Source organism: Macaca thibetana, chromosome 12 (assembly GCF_024542745.1).
Source record: "Macaca thibetana thibetana isolate TM-01 chromosome 12, ASM2454274v1, whole genome shotgun sequence".
NCBI lineage: Eukaryota > Metazoa > Chordata > Mammalia > Primates > Cercopithecidae > Macaca > Macaca thibetana.
Window position 1 is genome coordinate 44,977,529 of NC_065589.1, and position 25,749 is coordinate 45,003,277.

At 38.0% G+C, this 25,749-nt stretch overlaps 1 protein-coding gene across 3 annotated transcripts in view; it reads right to left on the minus strand.

The window, feature by feature from the left end:
• The window catches only part of PLCL1 (phospholipase C like 1 (inactive)), a 360,211-nt gene that overhangs the window by 202,315 nt on the left and 132,147 nt on the right, over positions 1 to 25,749 (minus strand). The window contains exon 1 of one of the 3 annotated variants that reach the window (XM_050750685.1): positions 18,755 to 24,005. The exons of 1 other annotated variant lie outside the window; for it this stretch is intronic. In XM_050750685.1, the coding sequence (XP_050606642.1) occupies positions 18,755 to 18,822 (68 nt within the window). In that variant the 5' untranslated portion in view covers positions 18,823 to 24,005. Of the gene's footprint in view, positions 1 to 18,754; positions 24,006 to 25,749 lie in introns of those variants that run through there. One more of the 3 variants, XM_050750687.1, reaches the window with a different exon arrangement.

Here is a 25,749-nt window from a genome sequence, read left to right on the forward strand (position 1 = left end):
TAAGTGGGAGTTAAATAATGAGAACACTTGGACACAGAGAGGGGAACAACACACACCAGGACCTGATGGGGGGTGGGGGAGTAAGCAGAGGACAGATCAATAGGTGCAGCAAACCACCACAGCACACATATACTTATGTAACAAACCTGCATGTTCTGCACATGTATCCCGTTTTTTGTTTTTTGTTTTTTGTTTTAAGAAAAAATAAAGAAAAAAATTAAATAAAAATAAAAATAAAGTAGTTTAATCAACCAGGACATAGGGTTCTGGCTAGAGTTATAGGAACAAGGCTGGACTCACACCAGACTGTCAAGGACCTTCACTGCAAAGCTGCAGTGTTTGGGTTTTATTTGGTACGCACTAGGAAGCCATCAAAGGCTTTACCTGATCCAAACCATCTGGGTTTGATCTATCTGATGAGTGTCTGCAAAGCTGTACTAAGAAAAGACTGACAGCCAGGAGAAAAGCTAGGAGACTCCTACAACTATCTAGAAGTGTGGTGGTAATAAATGCCTAAACTAAGGTAATGGGTACAGGAATGGGAAGGAAAAGATTAATGGAAATGATACCCTGTTCCTAAAATGTAGCATATTCTAATAGTAACTAGTATATACACTGCCTAGAAAATGAATACATATCATGGCCTCTGGAATTAGAAATTGTTTCTAATTCCAGGATGATAATTCTCCACATAGCATCCTCAAATTCTTAAAATACTTTTTAAATGTTTCCTCTCAAAGAAACAATTTCCTGTAATACACTTTAGCCTCAAATTAAAATAAATCAAAATTATCACTGATTGTTAGTTCCTAGATTCTGTCAGAGGTTCTTTCCTAACTGCCATGTAGAGAAAGAGCAAAGATAGTTAGAAATAGTGCACATCTCAGAATACCAAAAACAGTTCCTGCCATTCATGAACTTAAGTGTGAAATTCATAGAAGTCAGTAGCTACTATCACTTACAAAGCTAGTCATTTCTGAATATAATCATACTTCAGCAAAGAAGCACCTCCGAAACTATTATTCTCAAGTGCACACGCATTACATGATGCCATCATATTATACTAAATTACCATACAATTCTTGACACCCACTATGATGCTTGCTCATGAAAGAAATCACAGATGCTGAAAAACGATAGAGATTAAAATCTCTCCTGATCATGTTGAAGGAAACAGGAGCCAAGACATCTGAGAAACTAAGCTGAGGCTCTCTGCAGGCCTTCCTGTCTTTAAATTCTATCCCAATACAGTGAACAACATAAAGTATGGTCAGTTTTCTGCTATTTACAAAATGTTTTGTAATCAAACCTCGGAAAGCAAATCTCCAAATATTTGGTATTGGAGAATTCTGGCTTTTAAGTTGAAATGAAACTTGCATTTCATTTCACTTCACTCAGTCACCTCATTCTAAGGCCAAAAGAAAAAGAGGATCAAGGTCCTTTAGCTGGTATGGAAAAACATAAGGCTTTTCATGCCAGTTTATTGCCCTCCATATTGTCTCTCATGAGCTTTCAGTTCTAAATATCCATGTATCCAAATGATAGGATGTCAGTCCCAGTATTATGTACTCAGTCACCGTTGGCTCAGAAAAATTTTAAAAAACAAACAACCATGTACACACAGGGCAAAATTATTTCAGTTCTGTCCCATCATGGAGATGTGCATTGTTGCCATGTTGTAAACCAGTAAAAATACATGCAGATTTATTCTACTGTGGCACTGGTGTCTACTCAGGAAGCTAGCAAAAAGAGAGCAATATTTTAGAAAAAAGAAAAAAAAACAACTCTGGAATACACAAAGAATTGTTTAAAACACTTAGAAAAGATAACAAAAACACATAGAAAAGATGTTGATCCTTAGATGTCTCAGATATAATTCAGTTTGGTAGAAGAATATTAATATATTTTTCAATCCAGGTGCTTCTAAAATTGAGTAAATGATGAGATGTTCATAATTGATAAGTTAATATATAAGTAAGAGCATGATTGTGGTCCATTTAGAACCTTCAGATCTGAACTCTAATATGCCTCTAGGAATCAGAATCACAGGTTCTCAGTCAATAACTCAACCACCCTAAGGTAACATGCAATAATTCCCAATTACCCTGAGGAATTAACCTCTGAGCAAAAGGGCAGACAAGCAACTTGTACTCAGCCTGTATATCATCATTTAGTGATTCTTGGTTGATATTAAGACTCTTCCACAGCTAGGTTAAGTCATGATCCATGGTGGGCTTCCAGAGGTTTTCTGTTCCCTTGGGATTAACACAGCACCCATTGCCCACACCACAACTAAAGGCAGGTAAGAAGGTAACTTATACAGGCAAGGAGTCCAATTTGAAGGAAGCAGCACTGGTAAGTGTCTTCTGGGTTTATTTGAATGGTATGGAAAACCAAACTTTGGAAATTATATAGACAAAAGAAGCTTCAGAGTCAGCAAATCCAAGTTACATCTCCCCATTAGTCATATGACCTCGGCCAACCTGCTTAATTTCTCTGTATGTTATCTCTGAGGGTAACAATTCCTATTTCATAACATTGTCCTCAAGACTAAATTCAAAGAGATACAGAGTGGAGGCACCAGCTACATCTGGCACAGGGCAGCTCTCTACAAATGGTGCCTATTCTTACACTACATGAAGGCATGGTATTAGTCCGTTTTCATGCTGCTGATAAAGACATACCCAAGACTGGGTAACTTATAAAGGAAAAGAGGTTTAATGACTTCACAGTTCCACGTGGCTGGGGAGGCCTCACAATCACGGCAGAAGGTGAAAGGCATACCTTATATGGTGGCAGGCAAGAAAGAATGAGAGCCAAGTGACAGGGGAAACTCCTTACAAAACCATCAGATCTTGTGAGACTTATTCACTACCACGAGAACAGTATGGTAGAAACCACCCGCATAATTCAATTATCTCTCACTGGGTCCCTCCTACAACATGTGAGAATTGTGGGAGCTACAACTCAAGAAGAGATTTGCCAACCATATTAGGCATGATTCATCCACACAAGAGCAATGATGTAGGATCCCCACCAGAATATAGACATGAAATAAAATATTGCTTACCAAGAATGGTTATGGAGAAGCTCTCCAATGAGAGAAGAATTTCAGCATCAATAAATTTAATGATGTCTACTGCTGGTACTTGGGTGCTGCTTCCACAAAAAAATTTTCCTTCTTGCTATGTGTCTTCAATCCACAACTAACTCATCTGGTGAATTAAAAGCCAAGTGCTAACTGAAAAGACCAACAAAATAGGCCATTATCAATGAATTTCACTTCAGCACAGAGCAGGTTATCACACTCTTGAACTAATCACTAACTTAGTTCAAGTTCAAGTTAAGTACTAACTTAGCGCTGGGAAGGTTTAAGATAGGACATAAATAAAGTAAAAAGTCTAGAGAATGTTCTTTGACTTCCTGAAAGGGCACCTTCTTGAACACCAGGGAATCCCACAGAGAAGAAAAGAGGCTATCACGGGATAGAAGGATTGTAAAGAAAACTTTCACTGCTAAATTATGTTGCCAATAAACAGTCTTGAGTGTAAATACCCAGGCTGTTCTCACTCAGGTTTGACAAAGGACTTGTTTGCTCAGTTAGGGGTCACAGTGACAGGATCCTATCGGTCCTGGTAAATTAATCATGAATGCTTATTACAAAGACAGAACGAGTTTGGACAACTGTCCTGCTAATAAAAAGAGACAGATTAGTCTTCAGGTTTCTGAACTGGCCTTGTGAATTATTAAATATTTATCAGAAGACAATAAATCACTCAATAAATCAATGGGATTTCTACCAACACAAGTTCATGTTCCTCAGTTACGTCCCACAAGCAACCAGTTCAGAGTGTTTTAAACCTCAGAATTATTTTGATGCCAACAGTCTTCTAGTCTTAATAAAACATCCTTCCCATGGACAGTGCCTATGTGTTCACTGGGATTTTTGCTGTTGTTAAGTGACAGAAACCCAGATTAGATTACGTTAAAGCAAAATTAAAATATATTAGAAGAATGCTAAAATAGCCTGTGTTATTAAGGGATTGAACACTCAAACTACAGGAAGTATGCTTCTCTCCACAGTCTGACCTTCTCACTGCAGACCGGCTTCCTCTGGCAGCAAACCTGGCTGTCAGAAGCTCCTGGGTTTCACCTCTTATAAATTCCACAGCCAAAGGAACTGACTCTTTCCTAATATGCTCGAAAATTTCAGGGGAAGAGCCAGCTTAATTCAGGTACCCAACCTGGCCAGTCCACTGTGGCCCTGGTAAGAGAGCAAATGGGAGCAGGGAAGGAGCAGCGTCATATGAAGGACAAGGCAGTACCCACTGGACGCTCGAGTCATTCCCAAAGGGAAGAGAGTGCTGTTGCCAGAAGAAAGGCTGGGGAAGGGCTGCATAGACAATAGCAGACCATTATAGGTACTTACATGCAGTTTTGTTTCAGAGACAAGTATGGCATGAAAACATGTTTGTTCACTTGTAATTATACTTTCCCCAAACTTAATCATGGACCATAAGTTTTGTAGCCATTGTAGTCATGTAACCTATTGTATCCCTGACCTTCTTAGCCCACTAGTTTCACCATTCCCACCTTCAGACTCTTACTAGAACACAAAGAGCCTCCTAAGTAGCAATTTCTACAGAAGGAAACACAATACAATGTTTCACAACCATGCTTCTCCTGTCTAAAGCAGCCCTCGGGCGAGAATTATTTTCTTGCTATTCTAGGTGTCTAATTTTGGCCTCAGATAACCTAAGCAGCTTTTGCAATGCAATTTTATTACTGGAAACAACTTCATTATAGGAGAATATTAGGCAACTGTTCTAGTGAAAAGGTTAATATCCACATATAAACCACATTCCTATCTTACAATTCTGCCTACTTATATTTAGTAAAATCTGAAGTAGCAAAATAGACTCAGTAAAAATATTAAAATATATTTTTAATTCTATTATATTAGTATTTGTAAATATTTCCTCCAAAAACATGTGTGCTTACTTTCAAGACACTGGTTCTAGGAGTTACAATACAGCTGCTAGTGAATCTTCTATTGCTTCTTCCTCTCTTCAGTGACCTTTTAAAGTTACCTGATATGCCATATTCCTTTCTGGTTTAAATCTATCTGATCATGCAACATATGGTCTTTGAAAAACAAATGCCCCACCCATGCTTATGCTCAGAAAAACAATTTCCCAGAATATTAGTCATGTCTGACCTCCCTTCCCTGGTTATTAGAGGTCTGGCTGGATTCAGGTGCTGGACAGGGTACAACAGACCCCCAGCTGTGGAACTGAAGAACTGGTCTCCCACAAAGCTGAGGGGGCAAGAGAAGGAGAACAAGATCCAAAACAGAGAAAAGTCAAACAAAGGACACTCTACTAGTTGGAAGCAGCCAGTGGCAAGGCCCCTGAATCAGAAGCACGGGTTGAATGAAACATCCAGCAAAACTGAAGATGAGCCAAATCACTTTAACAGAGAGAGAACCCTAAATTTTGTCAAGAGAAATTGTCTCTGCTATCCAAAATGTTACAATGCAAATGTCACCTGGATTTGGAGTCTCCTGCCAAGCTCTGCCCCAAATTTCTGAGGATTCACCAGGCACATGCATGGTGGAGGTGGGGACAAAACTTGCATTCTCAAAGCCATCTCAACTCCCACTTCCATAGCCCTCTCTATTCTCTACCATTACACTGGATATGAAGCTCAGACTTTCTTAAGTTCCCCACACATAAATCTCACTCACACAATGCATCCATTAATATAAGAGACTTTATCAATTATTTAAAGGGAAGCATAAGGGAGTTTACATGTCAGCAAAGTAAATAATTTCCAACTGAACATTGAACATCTCCCTTCTTAAATTAAATTTCAGCCATCCTACCACTACGTTATTTCCTCAGGTCCCTTCACCCTGAAGTTTCTCTCTTCTCCCTCTTCCCTCTGTTTACCTCCTTAGAAAGAGAACAACGAATTCTCCTTGTTATGTAAGGGTATCAACCTAGCCATTCTCCTCTGCTACCTTGCGTCTAGCTTCTGATTTGTTCTCTGGTTTCCTTTTGTACTCCTAAGTGAATTATCAAGGTATTTTCACAAATAGGTTTTTTTCCTCCTTGAGAAGAACTTGAGTGACAGCTGTTAAGATCATCAGTTTAACTTTTTACCCCATTACACAAGATTGAAGTGGAATCACTGGTCCCTGAATGGGGGAGAAATGAGTGCAGCTGTCTCCCTATTTCATAATCTTCAGATATAGCATCCTGGACTAGGGAGAGATCCCACCTGCTCATTCACAAATCTGGGCATCTGAATACAGTCTGGGAACAGTTCTCAGCAGCCTCCCTGATCTCTCTAGTTGTAGAACTGATTCTCCTTACTAAAAACAAATTCTGACTTTTGGTTTATCAGAAAAGGCACTCATAGACAGATGTTGAACAGCTGTGAAATCTCAGATAATCAGCTATGATCCCAACTAGATTATCATACACAGCACCACGCTGGCTTATGGGAGTTCTTGCCTCTGATCTCTGAACATTCCCCTGGCAGGCTTTGGCATGCAGAGAAGCAGGAGGACTTTCTGTGAAGGCAGATCTCAAACTTGGGCTGATTTTGCTGAAATCACACAGATTACACTGGCTCATTACAAAGGGCAAACAGAAGATCAGAGACCTGGGACTAGAAACCCACAGGGGTCTTAGATCCTATTTACTGCCCTTTACCAAGGAAAACCCAAGGAACACAACACTGTTTATACCAAAACCCTTTGCCCCTTTGGATTCAGTGAATTCATCCGACAGTTACTGTATGGTAATAATTGAGACATAATCTTTAACCATTGGATATTTGATGTTCCATATACAGTATGATCTGAATCCACATCTTTCATCAAAATGATAAAAGGGATTGATATGTAAAAGTGAGTTCATGCATTCACTCATTCAGCAACTATACACTGAGTGCCTACCATGTTTCACCAGCCTACGCTCACAGGTTTAAGCCTCTAGAAAGTTCCTACGCTGATTCTATTTACGCCTTTAAAAAGCCAAATATTTGCCATGGATGGTAGTGGGTGAAAAAAAAATTACAGAAAAGTTTACAGGTTTCAAAATGCACAAAGTTCACATAAAAATAACCCTATCCCAGCTAGCGAAGGAGTTATCACAGTCTGTCAAAGGAGTAAGGCATCTGTCTACCCTCAGTCCCACTCCCTTTCTCTAAAAACAACCTGGTTCTTAATTGTTCCAAAAAGGCATCTTGGAGTTAATAAATCCAAAACAAAATTTTGTCATTTCTCCATAAAGCTGTTTCTACTCCAGCATTCTCAGTTAATGGTGTCACCCTTCAGCTAGTTAAAAGGTTACCTTGGAGCCATCTTTGAATTCACTCACTTTCCCACTGCTCATATCCTCCAATCCATCAGCAAATCCTTTCCGCTCTACCCCCAAAATCCCACTACCATCCTGTGTCTCATTTCTCATCATTCCCACCACTACCACATAAAATAAGCCAACATCACTTTTAATCTGGAGCATTATGATATTTTCTGACTGGTCTCCTCACTCATTCTTAACCCCTCACAAAATCCATTCTACAACCAGCAGCCAGAAACTACCCCCTAATTATGTCCTCTACTGCTTAAAACTCTCCAGTGGTTTTCATGACACTTGGAATAAAATCTTAACTTTCCATGGCTGCAAAGGACCCCTATCCATCATTCTCAGCTTTTGCTGCTTAGTAGAATCATCTAAGGAGTTTTGAAAAATACTTAAGTGCTATCCAGATTAATGAAATCTGAGTCTCTCTCTTGGGGTGGGCTCCGGTATCACTGGAGGTTTTTGTTAAGTGTGCACTCAGAGCAGAGGATCATCATTCTGCATGGCCTATCTTCAGACTATCTTCCTCTCTGCTTTTATCTGCTGCCAATGTCTCCATTCATTACATTGCAGCCTCAGAGCCTTTTTGCTTTCTTCAAACCACAAACAGCTTCTCTACTCTGCACATTCCCAGCCTACATTCCCCACCACTGATCATCTTCACATCAATGGTTGCTTCTCGTCATTCAGGTCTCTAACCAAATATTACCTCTTTGCAGAGGCTTTCCAGGATCACCCTCTGCCCAGCTCCAGTGGTTCTCAAAGTGTCTCCAGAGCAACAGCAGCAGCAGCACCTGAAAATTGTTTCCCAGGCCCCACTCCAGGCCCCTACTGAATTAGAAACTCTGGGGACAGGGCCAAGCATTCTGTGTTTCAATAATTCCTCCTAGTAACTCTGATGTACACTAAAGTTTGAGAAGCACTATTCTGTTCATATACAATGTTTATATATGTGTATATTTATCTAAGCACCTCTACCCTTTGCTCTTTATTATCTGATTTCATCTTTTTCATAGCAGTCATCTGAAATTCTTATCAAATTTTTAAATTATCTATCCCCACTCCCCTAAAAGATAAGCTCCATGAAAACTGATGTTCACCCCTATATGCCCAATGATGAGAATACTATCTGACACACAGTAAGCACTTAATAAATATTTACTGAGTCAATGAACCCTTAAATAAACCCATCTTGTCCCTTCTCCTCCAGAAGCCCTAAATATTTGCTTTATTTTGTTCTCTTCTAGAGTGGGGGCCCCTGAGGAAAAGGTACACAGGGATCTGCAGTAGAAGGTCTCAGAAAGCAATCTCAAAACCCAACCAAATGGCCACACACCAGCCAATTCAGGCTCTTTCAGAAGGGAAGTTTTTTTAAATGTTGAACATGCTTGGCTCATATGAATGTGAAGTAATTGCTAGCTGTGACTAATGCACAGCTGGAAAACCTCATTAAATCACAGGTAACCTGCCAAGGCATTTTTCCAAGGAAAGGAGCCTGCGGGAGCGTTCTACTCAACAGAGTATCTTGAAAGCAGAGAGGAGGCCAGGTACTCAGGGCAAAGGTCAAGACAATCCTGCTCCCAGAGGATATTCTCCCTTGATTGCAGAACTCTGGAAATGGTAGTTATCTGTTCATGTATCTTTCTTACTTCCCCTAGCACTCTCATTTCCAATAAATAAAAAAAAAATTGTTTTAAATTTCTTCAAAATATAGTGAGGACTTTTGCTTATCTTTGCTTGCCATTTTTCACCTTTTTTTCTGTAAATGGTCTGTTCTTGTGGTTTTCTTTTAGACTGTTTGCCATTTTCCAACTGATTGGTAATTAAATTTACTCTTGTCTATCGTATGTACTGTCATCATTTTTCCCAGTTTGTGTTCCCCTCTTGACTTTGTTTTAGAGACTCCCCTCAGGCAAAAGTTAAAATTTTATTTCATCAAATATGTCAATATTCTACTTTAGGCTTTCTGATTTTTCATATAAATAAATAGAAAAGCTTCTTCTACTCCAAATATATAAAAACATTCAACCATATAGCCCACCAATACTTCTATGGCTCTCTTTGTTTTTGTTAAAGGTTTAAGTCTTATCTGTCTGGAGTTCTTTTTTAGTGTTAAGGTTGAGGAAATGTTCTAGCTTCATTTTTTTCCAAGTAAAAAGTCCACTTGGAAAACTCTGTAACCTCAGCATTTAGCATAGTAAAATTGTACATGGGTGACACTAAATTTATGTTTGTTAAATTACGAGAGGAGTGACAAAGGTACCAAATAGCTATGAATCACACTCAACAACATATTCTAATAAAAATGTGTGTACATATACATATATTACTTTGATGTAATATTAAAGTATATTAATATAAATTTTAGTAAGTAAAGTAGACAGGTGTTAACCAATGCCAATTTGGTCATCACTTGTGCTATAACAACAGAAGCAATAATAATAACTACTGTTTATCTAGCACTTATTATGCTTCACAAAGTATAAGAGCTTTAAACATATCAACTCATTTAATCCTCAAAACAAACTGATGAGGAGTTTCTATTTCTATCTTAATTTTAAAGATGAGACTACTGAGGCACCACAAGCTGAAGAAACTTGCTCAAGTTCCCACAATCAGCAATTGGCAGAGCAGCACTCTGGAACCAAAGCACCCCACGCCTTCACCACTATGCTATCCTGTCTTGAAGAACACTGTTGACTGTGAAATGGAAAAAGCAATTGGTTGTTTGTGCTACTAACATCTAAGGGGTGTATACATTTTACTGGGACATTCTGCATTTCTAATTCTGTTTCTAATCAGAAAACTGAATAAACATGCCCTCATCCCCACCCTCACCTACCTCTCCTAAAAAGCATACCTATCTTAGAGCTCAATGCATTTGGCTAGAATATCTAATAAAGAACCTATGAGGGTCCAACACAGGTAACTCAAAAACTGATATCTCTCTAGACCAACCCACATTCTCCCCACATCTTTTCCGTTCAAAATCTCGCCATAAACTGCTGTAATTCCCAAGCATCCTCTGATCTGAAATGTGTATGTTACAAAGCTGCCATGACTAGTTTGGTCTATATAGCAAGGTTAAAAAGTACTTCCCAGGATCTTATGCTATAAATTAGATTTTAAACACTTAGACAAGATATTTAAAATACTGTGAACAATAAGGAATGTCATTGTACAACTCTATAGCTTTTATTTGGAAAAATGAATAAAACTTTCAGTTTCATGATGGCAAAAGAAAGATACTTTTGCTCTTGTTACTTCTTTCAAAATTCCATAACCACAAAGATGATAGGAAAAAAACCACAAACTCCAGTTTCAATGAAATAAAGAAGTGACTGCAATCTAACACTTGAAGATGAAAGCAGTTGGAGGAAACAGCAAAGAGAAGAAAAGTCAAGCCGATGACTACAAGAAGCAAGCTGATTTATCCCTGGAAATGTTTAAGAAATTGAGATGCTGGGTACTTTAGAAGCTAAAGGTAAGGGAAGTTGCTAAAATGAATGGGTATTTAGACTCTTCATCATTGGTGAGCTGCAGCTGGCTTATACCAGCTTGCAAGAGTTACTGTTAACGTCTCTTTCCAACTTTGCAGTGACCTCACATTCTTAGCTTGAAATCAATGCTAGTGAAAGTATTTACACAACACAAACTGCACATGCTACAAATCAGAGTCTTGCTTTGTTTTGTTTCAGAGAGCTAGTTGTTAAAACATTTACCAGCACACCACTGCTCCCAAGTTGTAACCTCCACCACCCACTAGAAATCTGAGGTTTATTCTCCAGCGAATGTGAGCCATAGGACCTTGAGTCTCAGGCACAGCAGTCACAAAGGAGGGCAAGCAAAAGATCCATTGCTGAAAATAGAGATATTGTGTGAAAATCTGTATATTGATCACTAAGTTCCTTCAACCCCAGAATCAGCATTCAGGTTGCATTCCCCTGATAGGAAACTGAGAATTCTTCTCTGAAGAGACAAAACTGTCCAAGAAAAAAGATTTATGCAGAATGATATGTTGAGAGGGCCTCAATGAAAAATCCAGCTAACTTGTTTGATCCACCTACACTGAATGAATCTATGTGAGCTATCTACACAGATACACAAACTCTAAAGAATTCATTTTCCAAGTAACCTTTCTCAAGAAGTCACTAAAGGATATATCCCACCAAAACAAAGGAATAAACCAAGAAGAGAACGTGGATTTAGGAAACAGAGAAGAGAGGCAATGGACATTCCCAGAGTGACAGCGGTGCCTTATGCCCAGAGAGCACAGCGCATGCTGGGGCAGGAAGCAAAGGGCTCCAAGAAGGAGGAATGAAAAAGGAACTGGTAAATTATCTGTCTGCTTGACCACATAGAACACTGTAATGAGAGATATTTTACAGAAATGTTTGGGGATATTAGAAGACTTAGACATTCAAAGAAAATTAAAAGAAAAAATGAGGCAATGACTAACTCTAGGTAAAAATGACAACAAAAATAAATACAAAAGGCAGTCACACATTCCAGTGCAGATCACTCAACACTGGAAAGCTAAAATTTACGTAGTCACAACAAAGTGAACAACAACAAAAAAAAGATGTAACCAAAAATGTAGACATAATCAATTATATATGGAAGAAGGGAGGAAAGGTATATGAAATATAAGGTATAAATGAGTAAAAATCCTAACATACCCTATAGAAAGTAAACTGATTTAACAAGGGGAATATTATTTTCACGTAAGGAGGTAAATACCAGAACAAACAGTTCAAGTGATTCTTCTAGCAAACGGCACAAATCAATGAAATGGGACAAATCAATCAGAGAAGAGAGTGAAGAATTCTATATATATACACACATATATATCCTATAGAAGTATTTAACAATTATTTTCATGTAATACTTTCACCATAATTTTTTAAATTTACATAATCAAGAAATAATGAAAAATAAAAATAGTTTATAAATTACGGGCAACTACAGAGAATGTGGGAATTATTCTGATTTTTTTTTTTTTTGAGACAGGGTCTCACTCTGTCACTCAGACTAGAGTGCAGTGGCACAATCTGGCTCACTGCAACCTCCACCTCCTGGGCGCAAGTGATTCCAGGCTCCCCCACCCCCAACCATCCCACGCATGCCACTGCACATGGCTAATTTTTTAAGGTTTGTTTTTTTGTAGAGACAAGGTCTCACTATATTGCCCAGATGGGTCTCAAACCCCCAGACTTAAGCAATCTTTCCAGCTGGGCCTCCCAAATTAATGGGATTACAGGTGTTAGCTACTACACCTGGCTTGATATTCTATTATAAGGGAATTCTTGCATTGTAATAACAGGAAAAAATTTCCAAATCAGGAGAGGTCTGGTTAAAACATCTTGCAATAAACTATTTGATTATTCATCATTAGATACCATAATCAAAGCCTCACTTAGTTCTACGGGCCATTAGAGAAGAGAACCTGTGATGAACACATCAAGGATAAATCAGGACAGGACTTCTGACCTTACCCTTTGCAGGAAGCCAGAATCTTTACTGGGGCACTCACACTTACTCATCAAATGTTCATGAAAGATAAAATTCATGTGTCCCTTCAAATTTCATGTGTATTTCAAATTTCATTTCTAAAAAAGATCAATAAAAATCTTTTCCTTTCATAGTTCTCTTCATACTTTTTATTTCCTGCTTTGAAACACCAATATAACTGCTAGAGGGAGAAATTGATTTTATAATTACAGGGGAAATTAGCAAGGGGGGCAGGTTTAGAGTGGTAAGAACAAGAATCACAAGTTTTAGTGGAACAGAAGAAATACATCATTCTTTCTGGAAGTTTGGTAGGGAAAGAATGAGAAATCCAGTGGTAGTGGCAATACGGAGGAATGAATTTTCTAGATGGGGAGATCTATGTTTGTTCAAAGGCAAAGGGGCAAGATGCAATTTTTTTAAAAAGTTAAATGGTGGTGAAAAGGGAAACTAAAGATGGAAATGGATTGATTGAAAAGCAAAAGTGGAGGGGTTTGCTTTGTGATCAGGGTGCCCTTTCCTGTGAAATTCAAAGAAAGACAATGACTATCTAGAGACATGTTTCTCATATAACAAAAGGAAATATTCTTCACATGAGGAGGTAAATACCAGAAAAGACAGTTAAAAACAAAGTGATTCTTCTAGCAAATGGCAAAAATCAATGAAATGGGGCATATCAATGAGAGATAAGAGTGAAGGAAGGCTGACTGCACCAAGAATCACCAACTCAAACAGACAGACTCCCCAGTTCCATCCCCAGAAACTCTGATTCAGTAGGTCTGGGATGAACCTGGGAGGTCATTTCTTTTTTTTTTTTTTTTTTTTTTTTTTTTTTGAGACGGAGTCTCGCTCTGCCGCCCAGGCTGGAGTGCAGTGGCCAGATCTCGGCTCACTGCAAGCTCTGCCTCCCAGGTTCACGCCATTCTCCTGCCTCAGCCTCCTGAGTAGCTGGGACTACAGGCGCCCGCCACCTCGCCCGGCTAGTTTTTTTTTTTTTTTTTTGTATTTTTTAGTAGAGACGGGGTTTCACCGTGTCAGCCAGGATGGTCTCGATCTCCTGACCTCGTGATCCGCCCGTCTCGGCCTCCCAAAGTGCTGGGATTACAGGCTTGAGCCACCGCGCCCGGCCGGTCATTTCTAACAGGTTCCCCAGGGGATCTCTGTGGGTAGCTAAGCTTAGATGCCACTGTATAGGGATCCCCAAGATATGAATAAAACAATTCCAAACAGTATTAAAGGCACCAGTGGGGCTAAGATGTTAATGTTTGTAATAAGCCTATTATATTTTCTTATCTTTTCCAACAATGGGAGACAGAGAGAAAGTAGAATGGTGAGGGCTAACCCACACAATTAGTGGGAATTACAGCAGCTTTGAGTTGCTGGCCGAATCTCACCTTCTTGTTCCAAAGTGAAAATGATTAAAACTAAAACACAAAACCTCATTTCTCATTCTTTTTTATTTAATCAATTTTCAACCAAAAGTAGCTCCCAGCTAGGTGTAGTGGCCCACACCTATAATCTAACACTTTGGGAGGCCAAGATAGGAGGATTGCTTGAGCCCAGAGTTCGAGACCAGCCTGGGCAACATAGTAAGACCCTATCTCTATAAAAAAATGAAAAATTATCGGGCATGATATCACACATCTGCAGCCCCAGCTACTTGGGAGGCTAAGGTGGGAAAATTGCTTGAGCCTGGGAGATCAAAGCTGCAGAGAGCTGTGATTGCACCACTGCACTCCAGTCTGGGCAACACAGCGAGACTCTGTCTCAAAAAAAAAAAAAAAAAAAAAAAAAAAAACGGTTTCCCCTGTCATTGATAAAATCATTACCTCAGTCCGTGGGAGCACTTGCTTCCCAGGTCACTTAGTTCAACAAAAGGAAAACACATAATTTGGTTCCTCTCTTTCGGTACTTTGCTAGTGGACTTCTAGGGCTACACTTGTTTTTACACAAGGTATCTAAACTTATTGGTATAGTTAAGTCTAGTTTAATCTCAGTGCTTGGAATTATTATAGAACTTTCAGCAAGATATGGGCACCCTGCAACTTTAGAAAATGATTACTTATTAGTTTTTTTTTAATTTAAAAAAAGCATATCAGCAAATCTCTGCATCAGATAGTAACATACAGAAAGGGCAAATAAAAATCAACTACTTTCCTAAGACTGTATACTTTCATCGTTTAAATAATGCTTTTCCGATCTTAAATACTGCTTCTTTCATTATTTGATTAAAGCTACAAAATTCAGCCGAAATAGAAATCATAGTATTTAAAATAACTTTCCAAAAAGATTGAAACTAAAAATACTATTAGAGCACCATGGGAAAGGCCATGTGTCTATGTGTAATATGGCATAATAGACATGGTCTTTTGTCATTGAAATAATAATACTGTTTCCTCACCCAAATGCAGGCTTCTTTTAAGTCCAGAGAGTGAAGAAATGTACACATAATCAATTTAAGCAAATTACAAAGGCAGCTGATCCATGACTTTATAACATAATCTCTGTCACAGCACTGCATTCTGGGAAGCAGCCAGCTGTTGTCAAGCCTTAATGAAAAATGCCAGATAAGTGGCTTTACTTCCAAACACAGAAATTGGCCTGATTAAATCAAGGAATTTTTATCAGATTTTGATATCATCTGGAAAGGAAAGTCTAGTCCCCTTCTGAAAGCTGAAAAACATCATTTCTTTAATCAAGAAATTACCTCACTAAAAGCTATGACAGTTTAGTCAACTTAATCATTAAAGTGTCAGTTTCTTCACTTCATTTGCTTTCTGAGTGATATGCTCAAGTTCTTTTGATTTATTTTCATTAAGCAAAAAAAGGACTATAAGTCACAAAGAAAATTATAGCACAAAACCCACATTTGATTTGAAACATAACACCTTAAAAGTATTTTGTTCATTTTTTAGACCTCAATACTACATCATTAAATATATGTCTTTCATTAAAATAACTTGTATTTATTGAGAACTTTCAAAAGGAACAATTTGGAGAAAGGTAAGAAATATGCTTCCATTTAGACAGTTAAGAAACACATATTAGTGCGGTGATATTCGAAGCTGATTACACATTAAAATCACCTGGGAGACTTTGTAAACTAACAACATCCCACCCCACACTGATCAAATCATATCTCTGAGGGTGATGCATCAGTATTGGTGTGTGTTGTTTTTTGGGTTAAGTTACCCAGGTGATTCTAATGCAGCCAGGTTTGAGAGTCCCACCTAGGGCACTGACTCTCAAATTTGGCTGCATATTAGAATCACCAGGGGGAAGACAGCGGCAGGTTAAAAACACTATGCTTTGATCCTGTTATAGGTTGAATTGTGTGTCCCCTCCTCTGCCAAAAAAAAAAAGTCCCAATCCTGAGTACCTCAGCATGCAACTGTATTTTGAGATGGGTTATGTAAAAAGGTAAAAAGAGGTCATTAGGGTGGCCCTACTCTAATAAGACTGCTGTTCTTGTAAAGGAAGGAGAACACATGGATGCGTACAGAGGGAAGACCACATGAAGAAACCATGAGGAGAAGACGGCAGAGAAGAGAAGCCTCAGAAGAAGCCAAACCTGCCAACACCTCAATCCTGGACTTCCACCCTCCAAAACTGTGAAAAAAAATCAACTTCTGCCATTTAAGTCACCCAGACTGTGGTACTTTGTTATGGCAGCCATAGAAAACGAATACAGGTCCCATTCCCAGAATTCTGATTTTGTTATTGCAGAGGCAACCCTGGATCTGGGCTTTTTAAATGCTCCCAGGTCATTCTAATGTGTATCCAGGGTTAAGAGACACTGCTATAGTTATCCTAAAATCTGATTTCACCTGTCTTCTACTCGCTATTAACTTAAAAAAGCAGAAGTTACTTATACTTAGCAACATCTCTCTACTAAAACTATTAAATGGATGTAATCAAGAAGTTAAATAGAAAATTAAGTATTTTATTGAGAACATTGCTTTATCCCAGTTAAGAACTCCCACTGGAGATAGTGCCACTGATCCTCCTTCTCACCTCTGTTCCCACCCCCATTAATGGAAGGTATGTTCTTTTCTTATGAAATATTTAATATCTGTTCCCTATAATTCACAATTTACAAACAGGATCATTCCAACCATTTGTGTTCACGAACTTGAATGTTCTTATTTCTATTTATTTTTTCACTCTTAATATTGCCATTTTCTTGTCTCTACTTGGGATTAGCAAAACTTTGCACAGTATTTCAAAATATGGATTTTAATAGCGTCAGTGTCAACTTAGAATGCAACAGCCATGCATTATGTTTCTTTCCCCCATAAAAGCGGTCTAGTGGCTTCTGAATCACACAAACCTCAGATCCAATCAGCACTGCCACTAAACAGCTGTGCGACCTTCAGGATGCTATATAAACTCTCCAAGTTTCTAACTATTCCCCTTGAAAGGACTAAGTATGTGTTCCCCTGGCCATTTCCCCACTAACTGCTGGTAGGAGATGGTAACAAGTGGAGATTTGTGCCCAAGATAAAAACCGTGTTTTGAGGATGGTAGGACAACCCAAACAGCTAAAGACTCCTTGTCTAGCTTAGATATTACTTGAGAGATAATTAAATGTCTATCTTGTCTGAAACACTCTATTTAGAGAATACTACATCATAGCAACAAAGCTGATACCATATTCTACATATTCTCTTCTGTGGAGACAAGGTCGAGGAAACTCTTCTGGAAGTTTGGAAGAAACTCTTATGCAAGATACAAGAGCAATTAGGAGGTTACTATAGAAGTTCAAACGCAAGAGTCAGTGGCTTGTAATAATACCGTGTGGCAATGGAGGTGGACGTGGAAGTTGGTAAACATACACTTTGGAAGTACAATTAACATAAACTGATGATGCACTGAATGTAAAGGAACACGTCAAAGATGGCTTCCCAAGGTCCTAAGAAGATAGAGGCATTATTGACTCAAGAAGACTGGAAAAGAACTATAATTCCAGGGGAAGATTAAGAAATTTAAACATGTAAAACGTAAGATATCTGTGAGACACAGATGTGATCAAGTCAGAGTTGAAGGTCTGTGCCAGTGACTTGGGAGTAATTTCTCTATTCATCTCCAGCCTTGGGATTGTTGCCCAACAGGTCCCAAGTACAACGCACAAAGTGAACACAGCCACACAAATACCACCTTAAATATTTAGGAAACATTATGAGACCCCAAGTCATTCATTCCTCTACACGGAAAAAAAATCGTAATTCTTTCGATCTTTTTCTTGGTTTTATTTTATAACCTTCTCTTTGGCACTAATTGACCGTAAGTTCTTTTAATCCTTTTGTAAAGCACCTGATTGATTTCTATTTAATCTTTCATTGTAGCTGTGTATAGTTTATGTTTGTTTTCAAAATTCTATGTCTAAGGTTTATTTTTAAAATGTCTTTGTCCAAACAATCTCTGCAACATTTCAAGGATGATATGGCAGAAAACATTATAGTGTGCTTGGTGACCTAAATCAACAGAAGTAGCTGGTGAGGGAGATGAGACAAAGAGGCTTTGCAAAATTTATCCAGCCCATTTACAATAACTTCAAAGAAACAAAATACTTAGGAATAAATTTACCCAAGGAGGTGAAAGATCTGTACAATGCAAACTACAAAAGATTGATGAGAGAAATTGAAGAAGAAATAAACAAATGGAAAGATTATCCATGTTCATAGATTGGAAAAAATAATATTGTTAAAATGTGATTCCTATCCAAATGGTGTACAGATTCAATGCAATCCCCACCAAAATTTCAATGACATTTTTCACAGACACAGAAAAAGCAGTTCTAAAATTCATAAAGGATCTTACAGGACCCCAAATAGCCAAAACAATCTTGAAAAAGAACAAAGCTGGAAGCTCACCTCTTGATTTCAAAACATCCTAAAGGCGACAGTAGTTGAGACAGTGTGGTACTGGCAAAAAGTAGCATATATAAAGCAACAGAACAGAATAGACATCCCAGAAATAAATTTATGCATTTATGGTAAATTGATCTTTGGCAAGTGTGCTAAGAACACACAATGAGGAAAGGACTGTCTCTTCAATAAACAGTTTTGGGAAAACTGGATATCCATACGCAGAAGAATGTTAAGTGGACCTTATCTCACACCAAATTCAACAAGCAACTCAAAGCAGATTGAAGACTTAAATATAGGACCTGAAACTATAAATAACTACCAGCAGAAAACACAGGGGGGAAAGCTACGTGACATTGGTCTAGGCAATGATTTTTTTGTGTATGACCTTAAAAGCATAAGTAAAAAACCTTAAGCACCTTAAAAGCACAAGCAACACAAGCAAAAATAGACAAATGGAATTACATAAAACTAAAAAGTTCCAGCACAGCAAACGAAAAACAATCAACAGAGTGAAGAGACAACCCAGAGAATGGTAGAAAATATCTGCAGACTGTACATCTGATAAGAAGTTAATATTCAAAATACATAAAAAACTTAGGCAACTCAATAACAAGAAAACAAATAACTCGATTTTAAAACGGGGAAAAGACCTGAACAGACATTTCTCAAAAGACATACAAATGGCCAATGGGTATATGAAAACATGTTCAAAATCACTAATCATCAAGAAAATGCAAATGAAACCATAATAAGATATTACCTCATGCCCATTAGAATGGTTATTGTCGACAGACAAGTGTTGGAAAGATATGCAGAGAAAAGGGAAGGCTTGTACATTGTTGGTGGGAATATAAATTAATATAGCCACTATGGAAAACAATGGAGGTGTATCAAAAAATTAAAAATAGAATTATATGATCCAGCAACACCACTTGTTGGTGTACATCTAAAGGAAATGAAATCAATATGCCGAAGAGATATCTGCACTCCATGCACTGCAGCATTATTCATAATAGCTAAGATGCGGTATCAACCTAAGTGTCCATCAATGTACAAAGGGATAAAGAAAATGTGGGGGTGTATGTGTGTTTAATATATGTATACATACACACAATGGAATACTACTCAAATGGAAAAAAAGGGGGATCCTGTCATTTGTGACAACATGAATGAACCTGGAGGAATTATGCTAAGTGAAATAAGCTAGGAACAGAAGAACAAATACTGCACGATGTCACTTATACGTGGAATCTAAAAAAGCTGAACTTTAGAAGTAGATCATAGAATGACAGCTGCCAGGGACTGGGAATTGGCGTAGGTGGGAGATGTTGGTCAAAGGGTGCAAAGTGTCAGAATAAGTTTGGGAGATCTATTGTATAGCATGGTGACTATATAGCATACGGTATACCTGAAATTCACTAAGAGAGATTCTTTTTTAACTTATAAGTTCAAGGAGTACACATGCAGGTTTGTTGTATAGGTAAATTGTGTGTCACAGGGGTTGGGTGTACAGATTATTTTGTCAACCAGGTAATAAGCATAGTACCTGATAGGTAGTTTTTCAATCCTCTCCCTCCTCCTACCCTCTACCCTCAAATAGGTTCCCGTGTCTGTTGTTCCCCTTTGTATCCATGTGTTCTCAATGTTTAGTTCCCACTTATAAGTGAGAATATGCAGTATTTGGTTTTCTGTTCCTGCATTAGTTCACTTAGGATTATGGCCTCTGGCTCCATCTATGTTGCTGCAAAGAACATGATCTTGTTCTTTTTTATGGTTACCTATTAATAGCATTCTATGGTGTCTATGTACCACATTTTCTTTATCCAGTCTACCATTGATGGGTATTTAGGTTGATTCCATGTCTTTGCTATTGTGAATACTGCTGTCATGAGCATACATATGCATGAGTCTTTAGGGTAGAATTAATTATATTCCTTTGGGTGTATACAGAATGGTAATTCTGTTTTAAGTTCTTTGAGAAATTGACACACTGCTTTTCACAGTAGCTGAACTAATTTACATTCCCACCCCAGCAGTGTATAAGTGTTCTCTTTTCTCTGAAAACTCACCAGGACCTGTTATTTCCTTACTTTTTCATAACAGCTATTCTGTCTTGTGTGAGATGGTATCTCATCGTGGTTTTGATTTGCATTTCGCAAACGACTAGTGATGTTGAGCATTTTTTCATATGCTAGTTGGCCGAGTGTATGTCGTCTTTTGAAAAGTGTCTGTTCATGTCCTTTGCCCCACTTTCTAATGGAGTTGTTTATTTCTTGCTTGTTAATTTGTTTAAGTTCATTCAGATTCTGAATATTAGACCCTTGTCAGATGCAGAATTTGAAGATATTTTCTCCTGTTCTATAGGTTGTCTGTTTACTGTGTTGACAGTTTCTTTTGCTGTACAGAAGTAAAAGAGATATTAAATGTTCTCACAACAAAGAATGATACGTATGTGAGGTGACTGATATGTTAATTTGCTTGATTTAATCATTTTACAACACATATATATATGAAAACATCACTTGGTATACCATAAATATATACAATCTTTGTCAACTATAAAATATTTTTCTTTGTCAACTACAAAATATTTTTCTTTCCTAACAAAGAAAAAAAAATTATCCAGAGGTCAGAATTTAAGTTTATGCCTCTCTTATCTGCAAATACCTCATTCAAATAAAATCAATCATCTTAATAGTGCTTTTGAATATGAGAGAGAAAAAAAGAAACCTTCTGTCTTGGTTGCTATGGTTACAAGAAAGGCGTTGTGGATGTGAATATGCCGACTTCACAAAGTCAAAAGCATGAACAGTAATCTTCTCAGCACTAATAAACACTCTGCCACTACAGCTGCACATTTACAAACTTCCATGAACTCAATGAAAGTGGATTCAGGGATCCATTAGGCATTTTATCATATTATATATCATCCCCAGCTCACACTACTTTTAAAAGAGCTGAAGAAAGAAATCTCTTGAAAGACAGCTTCCTGTCCATTTACAACTTAGAAGGTATCTAACAAAAAAAAAAAAAAAAAAAAAAAAAACTTGCTGGCAAACCAAACTGTTTTTACTGAGATAAAAAGGAACCATAAACACATTCATTTTAAAACACTCATATTTTAACTATAGCTGCTAATATTGAATGACAGTTGCCATAAACTCTAATTGGATGAGATGCATTAGAGTTAAATGTGTTGAGCCAAAATGCTCTTACATTTGCCTTACAGATTTCCGGGAGCATTTCACAGTATGTATTTCTGCAGCTATAACCATTTTTAACCCAGATTACTCTTCCAGGAAGTTTATTTTGAGCTCAGAAATTTAAATACTGTACCCAAAAAATATATAGAAAGGAAGAAAGTAAGACTACAAAATTATTATATAATAGAGGCCATAGCTCATGACAATTATCCGGTCTACCATTATGGGCATTTAATATAGAATAAGAAAGAGCTCTGTACTGTATTACATCAAGAACCTTCTTCCCACCCTTAAGAAACATCCCGATCTTAAATCACCCTGCAGGCCCAGTTCCAGTGACTTCCATTAGCTCTCAATTATCCACAATGATAATGAACCAGAACAAATAGTCAATTCAGCAATTACCCTCATTTTGCCCAAATATCACAGCCTTTTCCTTAACTAATATTTCTAAAGATTTGCAATTAGTCTTTTAATCTTGTTCTTTTCCTTTCTACCAGCTCTGAGGCAATTAGTATATGGAAACAACACAAAGATCAGATGAGAGGCAGAAAGAAAGGAAAGAGAAAAAGAGAACAACTTAGATAATTCTCCAACTTGATATTTAGCTCCTGAATAATTAAGAATTAGCTAGGATATAGTGCCCACCACACTCACTGAAATTTTTTGAAATTCTCTTTTCATACCTTCAAGTCAAGCGCAAGCATTTTGAAAAGCAGATGGCCAATAACTGCTCCTCTCACACATACTTTGTTTCTAGGAGTAGATACTTTAAACTATTTCCTTTATGAAATTCTAACTTATTAAGTTTTGTTGATTGGTCCTAAACCTCACCAAAACAAAACCAGCAGACCTAAGCAAATCAGGATGCCTCCCAATTTCAGGTGATCTCTTTTTCCTTTTAACACTCACAGTGAAGTATTTAACATGCTCTTCTATTTCTTCACCATTCTGAATGCCATCTCCCAACCCTGCTTTAATATCAATTTACTGCCACAGCTCATGTCTCACTTACCTTTGAACTCCTGCAATACCTGGAATAGTGTCTTGTGCATAGTAGGTGACTAAAAAATTGATCTTGAGTTGAAGTAAGGTAAAACACCTTTCTATACACATGCAAAATAGTGAGTTAGCAGAAACAGAAAACCAAACAGCGCATGTTCTCATTTATAAGTGGGAGTTGAACAATGAGAACACACAGACACAGGGAGGGGAACAACACATACTGGGGCCTGTTGGGATCAGGGGGCAGCGGGAGGGAGAGGATCAGGATAAATAGCCAACGCATGCGGACTTAAAACCTAGGTGGTGGGTTGACAGGTACAGCATACCACCATGGCACGTTTACCTATGTAACAAACCTCCACGTCCTGGACATGTGTCCCAGAACTTAAATTAAAATTAAATTAAATTTTTAAAAAATGGTTGTCAAAAAAGCGTAAGTACCTCAAAATGGGAAATAACTGTGTTCAGTGCAGTGTAAAAAGAGGTCCTAGACAGCAATTCCTAAACCATCACAAGCTGAAGAAAATACCCAAGTTCCCTGCGTAATCTCATTCTACAGAATCAGAGCGCTGAAACTAGCCACATCTCATCAGATGGTAACTGTGGAATGAGTGAGTATCAGAGAACCGTGCAATCAATATGAGTAGCAATGAGCCAACAGAGAAAGTATGGGGAGGATCACAGAAGCCTAAAACTGAGAAATTGGCACTTTTTCAGGTCCTTTAGTCACACCATGTCTTGCTCATTACCCATTCAAAAAAATTTCCTTTAAAATAGTCCAGTTCTGCTCTATGCAGGATATTTTACAATTTAGACTTAAACAAAATTGAGTATACACATGTAAATTGTGTAAAATAACCACAGCCCTCCAATTTTGACAATTTAAACCTCTCCACTTCCCCTTTCATGTTCAATGTAGTAATAAAACATTCAAGAAATAATTTTATCATAGTCCTTTATGCTTCCCACTGAATTTAAAACTGGGAATAAAGACCTCTGTCCTATGGTGAAAAGGTCAGGTTATTGGTTGTCTGGGTGATTGGATGGTTGGGTGGGTGGGTGGGTGGGTGGTTGGCTGGTTGGTTGGTTGGATGGTTGTAGGTTGGTATGAGGAAGGCAAGAGGTCTGTTTGTTTCTTGAATCACACTCAATGAGGCCACCTCCAAACAGGAAGACAGGAACCCCACCAAGATCATTTGTATAAAGGTACTGGTAGCTGCTGCCATAAAAAGGAAAAGAATGGGTGGAATTTGCATGCACAAATGAATAATTTAATTGAAGATCAGCCAGTGTAGACTGCCTTATAAGTTGTTACCACCTACAGCAACAGCTGAGCCTCCTTGTAATTATAGTTCAATCAATGACTTTATCCTTTAAAGAAAAAAACAAAACCCTGAAATATCCTCAGAGCACTAAAAATGATAGCAACTATTTCAGAATGCTGCTCTGAGGTGGGTGAGGAAAGTTTAAGTCTGACTTTCACCGACCAGATCTAAACACTTTCATGGGGGCAAAGAGAGCCCAGGCTTTGTTGCTAGCAATAGATACTGCTTCTTAGGCTCTGTCTTCCCATCTGAGACACCTCCCAGTTTCTTTTTCCCATCAAGGTGGCTCTTATTTTTATTCCAGCTGGAATTTACCCACACGAAACTTAAGAGGGTGAGCACATAATGTGACTTAGCCCAAACTCTTCACTTACCTGCCTTGCCATCCTCCAACTGACCCCTCCCTCATGACCTTCTGTCCACAGCCCCTGCTCATTCAGCACTGATGTAGAATAGGGCACAAATAAAGAGTAACTCTCTACCACTTTCAGCAGCCTATCTTTATAGAAAACAAGATCATAGAAGGCACAATAAACCAAATAAGCCCTTCCCAGATAGAAAAAAGAACTTTGACAGTGCTGGCCTCCTTATGTGGGAACTTTAGTGAGTTAAAGATGTTATTAATAAAATTGCAAATGTGCCCCTCCATATGTGTCCTGGTAGGAGCAAGATGGCTCCCTGAAAATTATGGAGGCAGATGACCTACTGGTTACAATTCTTCCTCAACATCTGCAGTGTGTTGCAGCTCAGAAGGCCTGACCAATGGTCGCTGTATGGTGCCTAGAGATCTATGAACATGCATTATTTTTCCAAAACATACAAGGAAATGAAAAGCATCAAAGAATAAGGTATAGTAGGAAAACGAGGCCTCTTTACACAATAAACTATTAAGAAGAAAAACAAAAGACCCAGTTATTTCATTTTATTTTAACCCCTTAATTTTCACATAAAGTCATCAAGTATAAAAGAACCCAAAGATCTTTCTCTCAAGACATTTCACCAAATAGCTCAACTGCCAAACATCTGAAGTTGAGTTCAGTCATAGCATTTGCATGTACTCTATTTTATGGAGAACAGATCTGTTGAAGTAGTGCTTCTTATTAGCAAAATTGTATGTTTTCCTGAAGCAATGTAGTAATTAAAGATTCTCCTTGACTGACAGTTTCAAAAACGTCTGTTTAAAGTGGGAGGTTGGGATATGTGGTAAGTCTTATAAAAGTGTAAAGTAGTTAAAAGATCTAAATGGCACATATTCCATTGCAGATCACTTAAGTTACTTTTAGGTTGTTGATATTTATACAGAGCAGTAGTAATGGATTTTTCTTTACTTCAGAAGTTCTAAGATTAGTAGTCATTTGCACAGATTACTGCACACTCGTCCATGCAGATTCACCCCATGGGAATGACTCTTTCCCCTTCACTATTTGATACTCAGTGAGACACCTGTGTATCACAGGAGAAAAAA